The following is a 13,153-nucleotide window of genomic DNA, read 5'->3' as shown; positions in this document are numbered from 1 at the left end:
AACTGAACTGTGTACATCTGTTTAAATTAAAAGTGAATTGACGCAATAATCAATAAATAAGCACATACTTTACAACTTCTCATTTTTAGTGCAATTTCATAATTTTCTTTACTTTCATGGATAGTTAGGAGGATTCCATGTTCATGAATTAGTTGGATTAATATACACTTGCGTGAAAAAAAGTTTGACCGCAAAGTAGCAACTTAACTTTATTCCAAAATTCTATTGTGTTAGTAATCCAAGTAATTAAGATCACGTTCTACCTACTTTTTATCGCCTTTCGAAAGAGCTTTTGACAGTATTTTTATGCAGCAAGATTTTAGCATAGAAAATGCATTTTATAGAAGCGTGAAGCTATTATCATGGCAACATATGAAAGTAGAAGAAGTAACAATACTAGCTAAAGTATTTGAATTGAAGTATTTCAATGTTGTTCGATTGCATAGATACCATTTGATTGGGGACGCACTTCACGGCAATTTGTCTGTAGAGTATCTAGAAATCAATGGACGCTTTTTGAAAAGAATTGGATAAGAACCTCTTGAGGGATGTTAGCAAAAATTTAGTAGCTCTGACCTTCGAAAGGAAGTGCAACTACCAGAAAACTGGTTTATGCTATATCCAAACTCTAGGTTTCATTTAATATTTTTTAAGTTAATTAAATTTATTATAATTATCTGAGTCAAGCTAAAAAATGCTTGAGATGAAGATTTTCAACTATCGTAGAAAGAATCAAATCTCTTTCTTTTTCCGCGGAAATCTTTCATGACTTAGATGTTTGAATTTATCGAAAGGTAAATCAGAATTAACAGTAAAATTTGCTTGTTCATGGCAAAATAGCTACATGTTTATTTCGCAGGAATGCTACATGAAGGTTTATTCAAAGTATGTTTCATTGGTAGTTACAGATTTTTCTCCTCTTTCGGCCCATTTGTGAATACCACATCAGTGAAAATCCTCCTCTACGTTGCGAACCAATTCACCGAGTCATTTTTTTTTCATTTCTTCCTATGAATCAAAGCACTGTTCAGCGGATGCTTCACCCATCGATTCAAACAAGTGTTAATCGGAAGAAGCCAAGTCTGGTTGGAGAGTGGCATGGGATAGAACTTCCCAGCTGAATGCTTCCAATGTGCCACGAACAGGGTTTTCCGTATGTGATGGACCATTTGCGGTGGTACGAAATTTGTTAGGAAGCTGGAAAATCTGAATCCCTTTGCATGCAGCGAGTAACACTGTTGTATGTAAAGTTTAAGGTAGGGTCCTCATACATGCAAAAGGAGAAAGTAAAATTTTATTCTCACTGAATGTATGTCATGTGTTAAATGACAGGTCTCCATTAGTACGGAGTAAATAAATATTAGTTTTGATATTGGCTGCAAAAAGGAGAAGTGCGGGAGTCGGAAAAGGATCAATTATTTCAGAGAAAAATCTGAAAAAATGGTAGTGGTCCATGCACATAGTATCTAGGCCTCAAAATACTCCTCGTTACGAATATGCTCGAATAAGTTTAACAATAGTATATTATTATATTTTCGGAAAATGTTGCTGTGAGGCAGACTTTAATAGGAAGCATCATACTGGGAATTTAGTCGAAATCCTACTATTATTGACAAAATTAATTTGTTTCTTTAGCCTCAAATTATTCCATGTCACTACCATGTGGAATTGGATATCAGACATTCAACGCATATTCATTACGAGTTATATATTCTATAAGTGGGACCATGGTGCAGAGAAATATTCCATAAAAAATCAACAAAACCTTTCATACCTGAAGTGCCGAGGTTCTGGTTTCCGACTTTTTCTACTAGAGATTCTCAAAAAAAAATCCACTTTTCATCCCCAACAACGATTCAATGCAAAAACGACTTTCTTTTGTATCGTACGAACTATATTTCACAAGTTCTTTTGAGCCTCTGAACCTTACTCATTCTACTCATGCCATTTACCGGTTTTCTGAATCTTCCTTATCTTTCGTAGGTACTTGAAACAGCTTGGTAACCTGTACTTAATTGCTGTGTGAATTGTTTTTGCATTTGCAAATCATTTCCATGCGTACAATTTCATATTTTCGTACCTTTTCGACGATTTTGCACTTGAAGGTTACTATCTGCTCTGAATTTTTCAGCAATACCACAATTGGCAATCTTACAATTACGAATGCTTATTTGACATCAAATGAACAAAACCCAGTTAACTAATATAAAGACAAAGGCATTTTGGCCAGAACAAACCGTTTTTATTTATATGTCCTCAAATCCATCAAATTTCAATTTATTGCAAAGTTAACTTGGAGCAATCTTCAATGATTAAAACTAGCTCGCCATCATTTCAAAAGTAGTAGATGCGATAATTTTGATGACGCTATTCAGTCAAAAACAGGTCTCTTCACGCAGAATGATTATTCCATCAAATTTGGAATTTGTCCCATATTCTATAATGCTTGTTAGAGAAGGTCTGACGACAATGATTATCATTTTGCCGTAATATTTGGACGAATACCATCTTCTAGGGACGTAAGAGGGAGGGGGAGGCGGGTTATTGAAACTAAAGAAAATGAAATAAAACTCGCAATTATTTCCCTTTTCAACATATTTTCCCTTCACCCTAATAAATTTTGCATGTCTTTCAATAAGTTTACTTATTCTCAGGACAGAAATTATTTCCTTTTGTGTTAAAATAAGCAGAAACCGCGTCCTTCACTCCATCGTTGCTTAAAAATTCTTTCGCTTCGGCGTAAGAAAGGAAAACTCTACTTAATTTTTTGGGAACAAATGATAATCGCGAGCTACGAGTAAATCTGGGCTGTGGTCTATGAATGGCAGCCATCGCAGCATAACATTATCGTGCGAAAACAGCACAAATTTTATCCATTTTCAAGGTTTTGTGTAAAACAAAATCTTATTCAAGTCGACTCACTGTCTGTCTGTCACGCGCATTTTTCTCGGAAACTGCACATATTAACATCAAATCTGGTGGGAAGGTGGGAACTGTAACGCTCACGCATACAGTGTATATCGTTCTACGCGGAATTTATACATGCAAAAGGGGGTGTATTTTTTTTTGTCAAACAAGCAAATGTTTTTCTAAAAGAAATACACAAAACCTCTCATACTCAAAGCGTCCAGCTTCTAGTTTCCCGGATAGTTTGCCTTTGCTCCATAATCACATCTTTTCATTTGTCGAGTAGCACAGTATATTACTCGTATATTATGGTTCTGAACACGACTTATTCTTTATATTCGATCGATGCAGTTTCTTGCAATTTCAAAAAAGTGTAGCCATGAGTTTTCCAGCTGGGATATTTTCAACTTTTTTGATTATGGTGTTGTCTTTTTATGCTATTATTGGAGACTTGTTTAAACGGAGATTCAAAAATAAAAGCCCAAGTTTCATCTCCAGTTACAATCCTGTCAAAATATCTTCTCTCATCCCACTATAGCTGTTCATAATACTTGTATATGATAGTCCAATCATTTACTCATGAAATTTTAAACTTTGTATTATCTATTATCTTGGCCTGCGATTGACTTCCGAAGAAACTTTACCTTGTCTGAGAAAGTTATAAAGCAGGCCAGGGGAAACCTGGCCTCTGCAAAGAAACAACACATCGTTTCTTTCAAAATGGTTTCAGCAATTGAAACTCAACACCATCTCCGTCGCTAGTGGTAATATTTTATTCGACATTTATCGATATATCGGGAACAACTTGTTCCTTTCTTCAGTGCCGGGTGTATACCCTGGCAATTCCAAAACATCGATATATGTCGAATAAAATATTGCTACCAGCGACGGAGACGGTGTTGGATTTTAATTCCTAACAATTTTTTGCTAGAAATACCGCGAACACGCTTTAATTATGGTTTCAGGAGTTTTTCTTGGTTGGCATTGAATTAACTTACTCGATTTTTTTCATGCTTACACTCTTCTACCGAATTGACGATTTGAACACAACTTCGTATCATCATCATCACCAACGGCACAACAACCGGAATCCAGTCTAGGCCTGCTGTAATAAGGAACTCCAGATATTCCGATTTCAAGCCGAGGTCCACAAATTCGATATCCCTAAAAGCTGTCTGGCGTCCTGGCCTACGCCATCGCTCCATCTCAGCCAGGGTCTGTCTCGTGTTCGGCACAACAACCGGAATCCAGTCTAGGCCTGCTGTAATAAGGAACTCCAGATATTCCGATTTCAAGCCGAGGTCCACAAATTCGATATCCCTAAAAGCTGTCTGGCGTCCTGACCTACGCCATCGCTCCATCTCAGCCAGGGTCTGTCTCGTGTTCTTTTTGTACCATAGATATCCATCCATACGGATTAAGTGACCCGCCCACCGTAACCTATTCAATCAGATTTTATCCACAACCGGACGATCATGGTATCGCTCATAAATTTCGTCGTTATGTAGGCTACGGAATCGTCCATCCTCATGTAAGGAGCCAAAATTCGTCGGAGGATTCTTTTCTCGAACGCGGCCAAGAGTTCGCAATTCTTCTTGCTAAGAACCCAAGTTTCCGAGAAATACATGAGGACTGGCAAGATCATCTTCTTGTACAGTAAGAGCTTTGAACCTATGGTGAGACATTTCGAGCGGAACAGTTTTTTTAAGCTGAAATAGGCTCTGTTGGCTGACAACAACCGTTGTAGTCTCCTATCTTTATTCTTCCCGTTTGACCAGTGCGGTTTGATGTTGTTGGTTGGTTGGTTTTCGGTGCTAACGTTGCCACCATATATTTTGTCTTGCCTTCATTGATGTGCGGTCCAAACCTCGCGCCGCCTGCTCGATCTGGATGAAGGCAATTTGTACGTCTCGGGTGGTTCTTCCCATCATGTCGATATCGTCAGCATAGGCCAGTAGTTGGGTGGACTTAAAGAGGATCGTATCTCTTGCATTTACCTCAGCATCACGGATCACTTTCTCGAGGGTCAGGTTAAAGAGGATGCATGAGAGAGCATCCCCTTATCGTAGACTGTTGTTGATGTCGAATGGTCTCGAGAGTGATCCTACTGAGAGGTTAGATATTGTTGATTGGTACCATAGTACCGGTAGACCATTTATATATTTCGGAAGCAACTTACTCCCTTCATCATTACAAAGCTTTGTACAAAGCAACTTACTCCCTCCATCAGTACAAAGCTTTGTACAAAGCTACTGATGTACTGATGAAGGGAGTGAGTTGAAATATATATACATAATAAAATAAAATTGTAGTTTGGAGTAAGCTCGTGATCCTACTGCTTTTATCTGGCCTTCAATTGGTCAGGGTCAGCCTAGTCGGTCTTATAATTCCGTCGGGATACCGAATTCTCTCATGGCGGTGTACAGTTTTAACCTGGCTATGCTATCATAATAATAATAATCGTTCGCGCAACAATCCATATTGGATCAGGGCCTTGAAGTGTGTTAGAGCACTTCATTCAAGACCGTAACGGTACACCACAGTACACTGTGGGAGGCAATGTGGTCAGCATTGCGCTCGCCCGAGACTATTACCCTGATTTGACTCAGGTACTCATTCACAGCTGAGTCGACTGGTGTCCGACATCCAATCACGATAACAAATTCCTCTGCCCCCAGCGAGATTTGAACCGCGACCTTCCGCTACGACAGCCCAGCGCTCTAACCACTTGAGCCATCCGGACATCCTATCATAAGCAGCTTTAAAGTCGATGAAAAGATGGTGCAAATGGTGTCTATATTCCAACAGTTTTTCTATCGCTTGCCGCACAGAGAAAATCTGATCTGTTGCTGATTTGCTTGGAGTGAAGCTGCATTGCTCCCTTTTTATGTATGAGACAGATAATGCCTCCTAGCCAATCGTCAGGCATTGATTCGCTGTCCCATACGTTGAGCATAAGTTGATGAACCATTTGGTGTAACTGGTCGCCTCCATATTTAACCAATTCGGCTGTAATTCCATCAGCTCCGGCGACTTATGATTTTTTAGCCCATGAATTGCACGGACTGTTTCTCCTATACTTGATGGTGGCAGTATTTGTCTGTCGTCTTCAGTTGGCGGGACATCCAACTCGCCGATGTTCTGGTTGTTCAGTAGCTCATCAAAGTACTCAGCCCATCGCCCCAATATGCCCATTCTGTCGGAAATCAGATTTCCCTCTTTGTCTCGGCAGGGTGAACATCGAGGTGTATAAGGCTTCATCCTGCTGACTTGTTGGTGTACTTTTCTAGTTCACAAAATTGTTGGTTTTCCCAGGCTTCCTTTTGCCTTCTGTGGAGTCGCTTCTCCGCTCGACGGAGTTCATGATAAGTCTTTGCGTGTGCCCGCGTTCTTTGAGAATGCAACATTGCTCGGTGTGCGGCATTCTTCCGTTCCGTAGCTAGTTTACATTCGTCGTCAAACCAGCCGTTCCGACTTTTTTTGCGGTTGGGGCCAAATATCTTTGTGACGATATCAATAATAACGTTCTTCAGGTGATTGTGAGGATCATTTGTTGATGCTTCATTTCCAGGATCTCCCTTGACTGCGGTTATGGCGGCATCCATTTCCCTCTGATAGGTGTCACGGTGGGTTGTATTGTGGATGGCTTCAGTATTCACTCTCACCTGATTGTCAGAGGGGATTGTAGATGGTGTCGTAATTTGAGCTCGGAGCACCATGCCAACGAGATAGTGATCCGAGTCTATATTGGCCTCCCTATTTGTTCTGAAATTCATCAAGGCTGAGAGGTGGCGACGTTCAATCACACACAACTTGGTATGTGAAGTGTTAATGAGTCTATTCATCAGTGCAGGTAAAAGAGAGCCACCTTATAAGCCGTTGTCCCTCCATTCTTCGAGACGTTTGACCTCTGTTCGTGTAGCCGAGTTTTTTAACAAAATATGATCCAAGGATGCTCACAACTCGTCCGACTTTTGTGTACAGTGCCCAATCGATTCAGCCGATGGCTCAGTAGCTAGAGCACGGAAGGTCGCGGTTCAAATTACACTGGTGGCAGTGGAATTTGTGTTGTGATTTGACGTCGACTCAACTGTAAATGAGTACCTAAGTCAAATCAGGGTAATAATTTCGGGCGAGTTCAATGCTGACGACATTGCCTTCTACAGGGTTCTGTAATCCTGTAGTGTACCGATACGGTCTTGAATAAAGTGCTCTAACACACTTCAAGGCCCTGATCCAATATGGATTGTTGCGCCGACGATTATTATTATTATTATTTAGCGTTTGGTGGTGTCACTAAAATACTATATGGCCCTTGAATTCGGTCCAGAATTTATTGTTGGACGTCTGGATATTGAATTTTGCTTGGATACTGTAAAGAAAGATCATATCCAGTTGCCATTCATACTGAGAGTTTTATTGGCAGTTAGAGCAATAACTAGCTTAGACCAAATTATGTAAAAACCACAAATAAGGGCTAACTTCGATCAGAAACCAACTAAAATGTAATGAAGGAATCTCTACATTGTACTTGCTTAAGAGGACTGACTTTTGTTTATCGCATTGTTATTAACGTTGATATTCTGCAACGCTTTTGAAATATTTCTACTCAAAACAAAATTATAAAATGCACAATTTCTAATATGAATCTATTGCAACCAGACAAGGTTGCTAATTTACTGCAACCAACGCTAAAAAATTGTCTCCCAACCTCTTGAGAAATATTAAATATTTTGACATGCATAATACTAATCAATGACAGAGGTCTATTAATAGTTTATCCACGTAAAATTTCTCCAACATTACACATTGCGCAGCCATATTAGAGTTTGCTAATTATTTATCTATGCAAAAAATTATGCAATTATTAAGCCTCCTCTTTCATTAAAGTTTTATGAACCAACTACGTTAACTTCCACAGTGCAAGCTTTTAACATGCGTTTCGAGATTATGAGTTGTATTGTGTAGAAGAATATTGTGATAATAACAGTTAATTGAGGTGATTTACCTGTGACAAGGAGACATTACCCGAAACAGAAAGTGTTAACTAGATTAAATTGAGAGTGCGTAGGTACACAAGTATGTAACTATGCTTTGTTAATTAATTTGTTGTAGTAGGTATCAAGTATTGATATGTGTAGTCGAAAATAGTAGGACGATTAGTTTTATTGTTGATCCAAACTTTCTATTCTGACGCGAACATAATTTGAAATGTTCGTTATATAATAAGTATGGAAACAGTTTTAGATTGACTTTCATTGGGCCTTCAGACTTTTCCCGAAGTCATTAAAAATACGCCTACTATGAGTGCATACCGAAGTCAATACAATCTGCAAATTCTAATGAAACGTTCGCGTGGGCTATACCGGAGGAAATTATCTCTCGACTTGATAGTTCTTTTGGTAGCACCTACTGCTTTTCCAAAATGCGAAGGTCTTAATTCCTTCTACAACCGTGAAATTATTTTATTAAGTTGTGATGAACCATTAAAATTTAAGAATGGTGCACAAGGTTATACCGTGAAACAGTAATTACCAGAAAATGTGGGACAATATTATAAAGATGTCATTGTTTAATTATGCCGTTAATTTGTTCAAGAATGGACGAATTTGGAAGAAGAAATAGTTAATGTAAATATTAGATGACATTTACCATGTAAGCCACATAAAAGAGTCTACATTATAACTAAACGAGAAATTATTTTTTTTCATTTCAGGAAAATGATCAACCTATAAATCACCAACACATCTCTTAACAACACTACCAACATCACCATAATGTCTGCGATTTGTCCTCGTTTTTCTCAAAACGCTTGGAAGAAAGATTTATGCTCCAATTGCTTTAAATCACGCGAGGAACATTTGAGAATATCAGCCTCAACGAACGGGCAGAGTATAAATGTTCAGCATTCCAAAACAATAACACCCCAAAATGCAACACCTCCAAAAGGTATTATGAAGGGGCTACGCATGAAACCAAAGAAATCCAAAGTATCTTTCCCTAAGGAATTGACTGAAGTTATTGGCTATGGTGGTGAATGGTCTGAAAACGAAACGACGACAGATGAAGAAGATAATGTGCCGCAGAATGAGCGTGATGATCACACAGCAACAGATGATGAAGATGACAGGGAATTGAGAAGGTTAACGAAAACTAATACGGATTTCAATACAAACAATGGAAACTTGTTAGGTGATCCTGAGGAGAACATTAAGAAATCGTTCGCAGCGTTGAGATTGGGGACACCACAAGTAGATTCAGATGGGAAAAAGCAAACTCTGAAAATTTCAGTCACACCCTTCGGGGCAAATACAAAAACGGTTAGTGCGAAAAAATCTAGCTCTACGAAATCCAAAGTAGAAACTCAGAGGGTTGAAGCCAAAAAAGGGGATTCAAAACTTTCTAACATACAAGACAGTCCACCATTGGAGCGAGCTATGGAAAGATCTCTCTTAGAGGAAATATCCGAAACGTTAGAACGTCAGAAGAGTGAAGCGGCCAGAATACAATCGGATAAAGATGGCAAAATCAAGTTTGAAGTGACGTCTGAACTAAATTGTGTCTTGAAGTCAAACGCTGATGGTAAAAAAATGATTGCCCGCAATGCGCCTATCACCAAGGACCACACGAAACCGAAAGTCAACGTATTTCATAAATACTCGGATTCAGAAAGCAATGCTTCTGATTGCGAGAATGGGGTGTCCGCCTATTACGATGTTGTAGAGTCAAGTGGCGGGCTGAGCGATAATCACGGAAATTACAGTGAAACGGAAAGTGGAACTAGAACGCCAGATACTGACAAATCACTGTATTCTGCATCTCCATATATGACTTCTTACTCCATGCACGATGGCAACTATATAAGCAGTAAAATCACTTCGGATGGTTTAATAGTTACGAAGTGTAACTCAGATGATGCTATAGATTCTACAGGCTCCAGTTTTGATGGAAGCAGTGATGAAGAAACGTCATATAATATGAATCGTAGTGAATCTGATAGTGGTATAGGAATATCCATCGGAAGTGAATATCAATCAATGGTTAAAGACGATGCTGAAAAGAAAGCTATTAGTTCCGATTACGAGGATATTCAGGTTATAACTGAAAAGTCTACAAGCGATAAGCGGAAAGAATTTAGTGCTGAAAAAAGTCGTGAATTGGCGGGCGAACCGGATGGGTCAGCTGATCCAGACGGCAATGTTGAAGCCCCGGCTTTACCCAAATCCCCACCACCACCTACAGTTGACCCACGAATATCATTCTTACATGGGATGCAAAAAAATATTACAAATAAGAAGCCAGATGTACCTGCCAAACCAACTACTGTTCTTAAGACCTTTGCGAAACGTCAACCTACGGCTGTTGAACAAAATGTTATCAGTCAACTCCAGCAAGTGATTCATAATCCAAATGACAATACGTCTGAATCAGGATCGACCTTGGGCAGGAAAGAAGGAAGTGAATATTCAAAGTTGTTGAAAAAAGGACGCGCGCCTAATCCGCCACCTGCTTCTCCTGAAGCGGACGAAAGGGAGCACAACCTGAACAACTTTGAGAAAGAACCTAGAGAAACTATTTATTTCGAATCAAAATCTATACAAATAAAAACACCATCTGAAGATGTTAAAGAAGCATTCAAGAATCATCAACAACAGCAACATCATCAACTAAAAGCAATGGACGACCAACACACCTCTATTTACACCCGAAACCCAACTGTGGGAACAAAGTCTAACTCGCCTGTTATACGAGAAAAGGACAAACGAGAAAGGGCAACAGTTAATCCTAAATTCCGTAGTTTAAACACGTTCAGTTCCAACAAGAAAAATCAAATTGCGAAACCATCCACCCCTGAACCCGCTCCTCGAAAGATCTTATCCATGTCAGAAGAATGTCTTGTAGATGAAAAGAAAAAGAAAAATAAATTTTCAATAAGAAAATTCCTTCGAATGGGTGTTAGTAAAACTACAGACAATTTACATAAGAAAGATGGAATTTATTCAGAGATTGCAGCAACCGATGATAATGGAATTGTCGGAAAACCACGTTTGGTGATTATACATCCAATTGATATTAACCAAAGTGAAGTAGAAGTGGTGAAAGATATTTCTAAGCCACTTGAAAGTATGCCTTTGGTAACTGGAAAACCACCCGCACCACCGCAACGTCACAGTGAACAACATAAACCCACCCGACCACCACCTCCAAAGAGTGCAGAACTCCGGAAAAAACAAAAACACGGATTCAATGTGAACACAACAGGAACTGGCTCCCTGAAAAGTAAATCGGACAATGTTTACGCTAATCTAGGTAAGCATTGTTTTTTCTAACTAGCCGTTTCTTTAAAGTTTAGTTACATCGTTAGTATGAGTTCTGTCAGATTCTAAAGAATGAGGCTTTCCAACCAGAACAATATTTGAAATTCTAAAACGAAATATTTGAGTCGTTACCGAGATTGTCAGTCATAGTCAACAGTTTATAAATTACTGAGTGCTTGCATGCCCTTTAAGGGACACTGTTAATTTTTGAAGTAGTAGTGAATAGAGGAAGAGGATGAGGGCTGTCAAGCAATTGTCACACCAGGTAAGTGTTGCCCAAAACTTGCGGACGCAATGCGAATATCAGAGAAAGAAGAGTAGATACTGAAAAGAGGAACGAGTATGGATTCCAGGGAAACATCGTCACCAAGGATACCAAGAAAAAGATATGACGAAGAGAATAACTGCCCCTATGTGGGGCATAGCATGACAATCATACTTACGTACATCCATCGCTAGTTTCTAGTAATGAGCTTCAAGACTCCCCACGATTTTCCAAGAAACTTGCACTCTTTCTCCATCGTTGTGCGAAGTGTTTTTTGCCCATGTCACGGTGAAAGAACAAACAGATGTCACACGTTTAGTCCAGGTTTGGGGAAAGACGACATCGTCCATTGAACCTTTCTACGTCTTCCGCTCCACATAGCATGAAGAACGTCACTGATAACGAGAAAAAAGTATCGTCGATAAAATGCAACGCTGACGGATCCGCTTTGGACTTCAAGTTCATTCGGGATTTTACGACGAACCAGTAAGTGACGTTTGTCACTCTGATAATAACTTGTTGTTTCTTCAGTATGGATTTGCTGCTGTTGACGTTCTCGAAAATGGATGAGGAGCAGGTGGAGCGGTGATCTAAAACTTGCATATTGCCTGGCAATGATCTGGAAGGTGCTAATATAATACTACCGCGACAGCAGAAAGCACATAATTACATTTGTCGCAAAACAAGTGTCCTTCTTCGGAATCTAAACGATTATCCCCTTCTGGGAAAGATTTGCAGGAAGTACAAAATTTTAAAAATCTGCTGCGGAAATTAGGAATGTAGAAAATCTCAACAAAAAAAAACAACTGAGAAGGGAACAGCTATCTCACAAAGCCGAGAGAGAAACGAAAAAGTTGGATCTACTAAGGAAAAAAGGATTGTACCTGTATTGTAAATTATACCTAATAATATAGGGAAATGTACACAAAAATCACCAAACATGTTCATAATATGAAAGTGTTATAACTGAACAACTGAGGAAGAAATAATTACACAATGAAATAAAAATTTAGGAAACAATTATTCAACCGTTCAGAACTAAAGATCTTGAACCAGCTCCGATAATAATTATGGTAATTCTGAAATATGACCCTTTCGTCAGCTAAAGCTGTTACCAAACAAACAGACATCGATCGATGCATCACCATCAGTAAAAGTCTGAAGTTGTTTATGAGCGCACACAATCTCAACGTTCAATACGCAGATTAGATTCAATGATAACGAAGCTTTTGGATTCAATGATAAAATCGCTGTGGTAACTTATAATCTGCGTATGTTCAGTATGCCCAAATATTCCCTTTACTGATGCTGAGGTTGGGGGCAATGAACTTACGGGAAAAGAACAAATTTGAGCTACTACTACTTTGGTAATAATAGTAGGATTTCCACTTAACTTCTCAATATTATGCGGTATGCGGTGAATAGATTGCCGAGATGGTAGAGGGAGGATTCCCTCCGGTAGGGACTTTCCCGAGGACTCAGAATAGAAGCTTTGCAAAATGTAATATTTTCAATAATATAAAGGAGCTCATATTATATGTATTCACCTTGTGGCCGGATTTTTGCGATTAGAGCCTGAATTCTTCGCAAAAGCGGGTCAATTAAAATAGAAAGTATGGAAGCTAGAGGCTTATGACTAAAGAGCGCAATTGGACCTGAAATC

The 13,153-nt window shown here is 39.1% G+C and overlaps 1 protein-coding gene across 3 annotated transcripts in view; it reads left to right on the top strand.

Moving 5' to 3' along the window:
- The window catches only part of LOC119651284, a 218,744-nt gene that overhangs the window by 181,907 nt on the left and 23,684 nt on the right, over window positions 1-13,153 (top strand). For all 3 annotated transcript variants that reach the window (XM_038054796.1, XM_038054797.1, XM_038054798.1), the window contains one exon: window positions 8,624-11,217. In XM_038054796.1, coding sequence (XP_037910724.1) covers window positions 8,685-11,217 — 2,533 coding nt within the window. In that variant the 5' untranslated portion in view covers window positions 8,624-8,684. The remainder of the gene's footprint in view (window positions 1-8,623; window positions 11,218-13,153) is intronic.

The sequence above is a fragment of the Hermetia illucens genome, chromosome 3, assembly GCF_905115235.1.
Source record: "Hermetia illucens chromosome 3, iHerIll2.2.curated.20191125, whole genome shotgun sequence".
In the NCBI taxonomy this organism is placed as follows: domain Eukaryota; kingdom Metazoa; phylum Arthropoda; class Insecta; order Diptera; family Stratiomyidae; genus Hermetia; species Hermetia illucens.
Note: the sequence above shows the minus strand (reverse complement) of the source record. Positions and strands in the feature narration are given on the sequence as shown.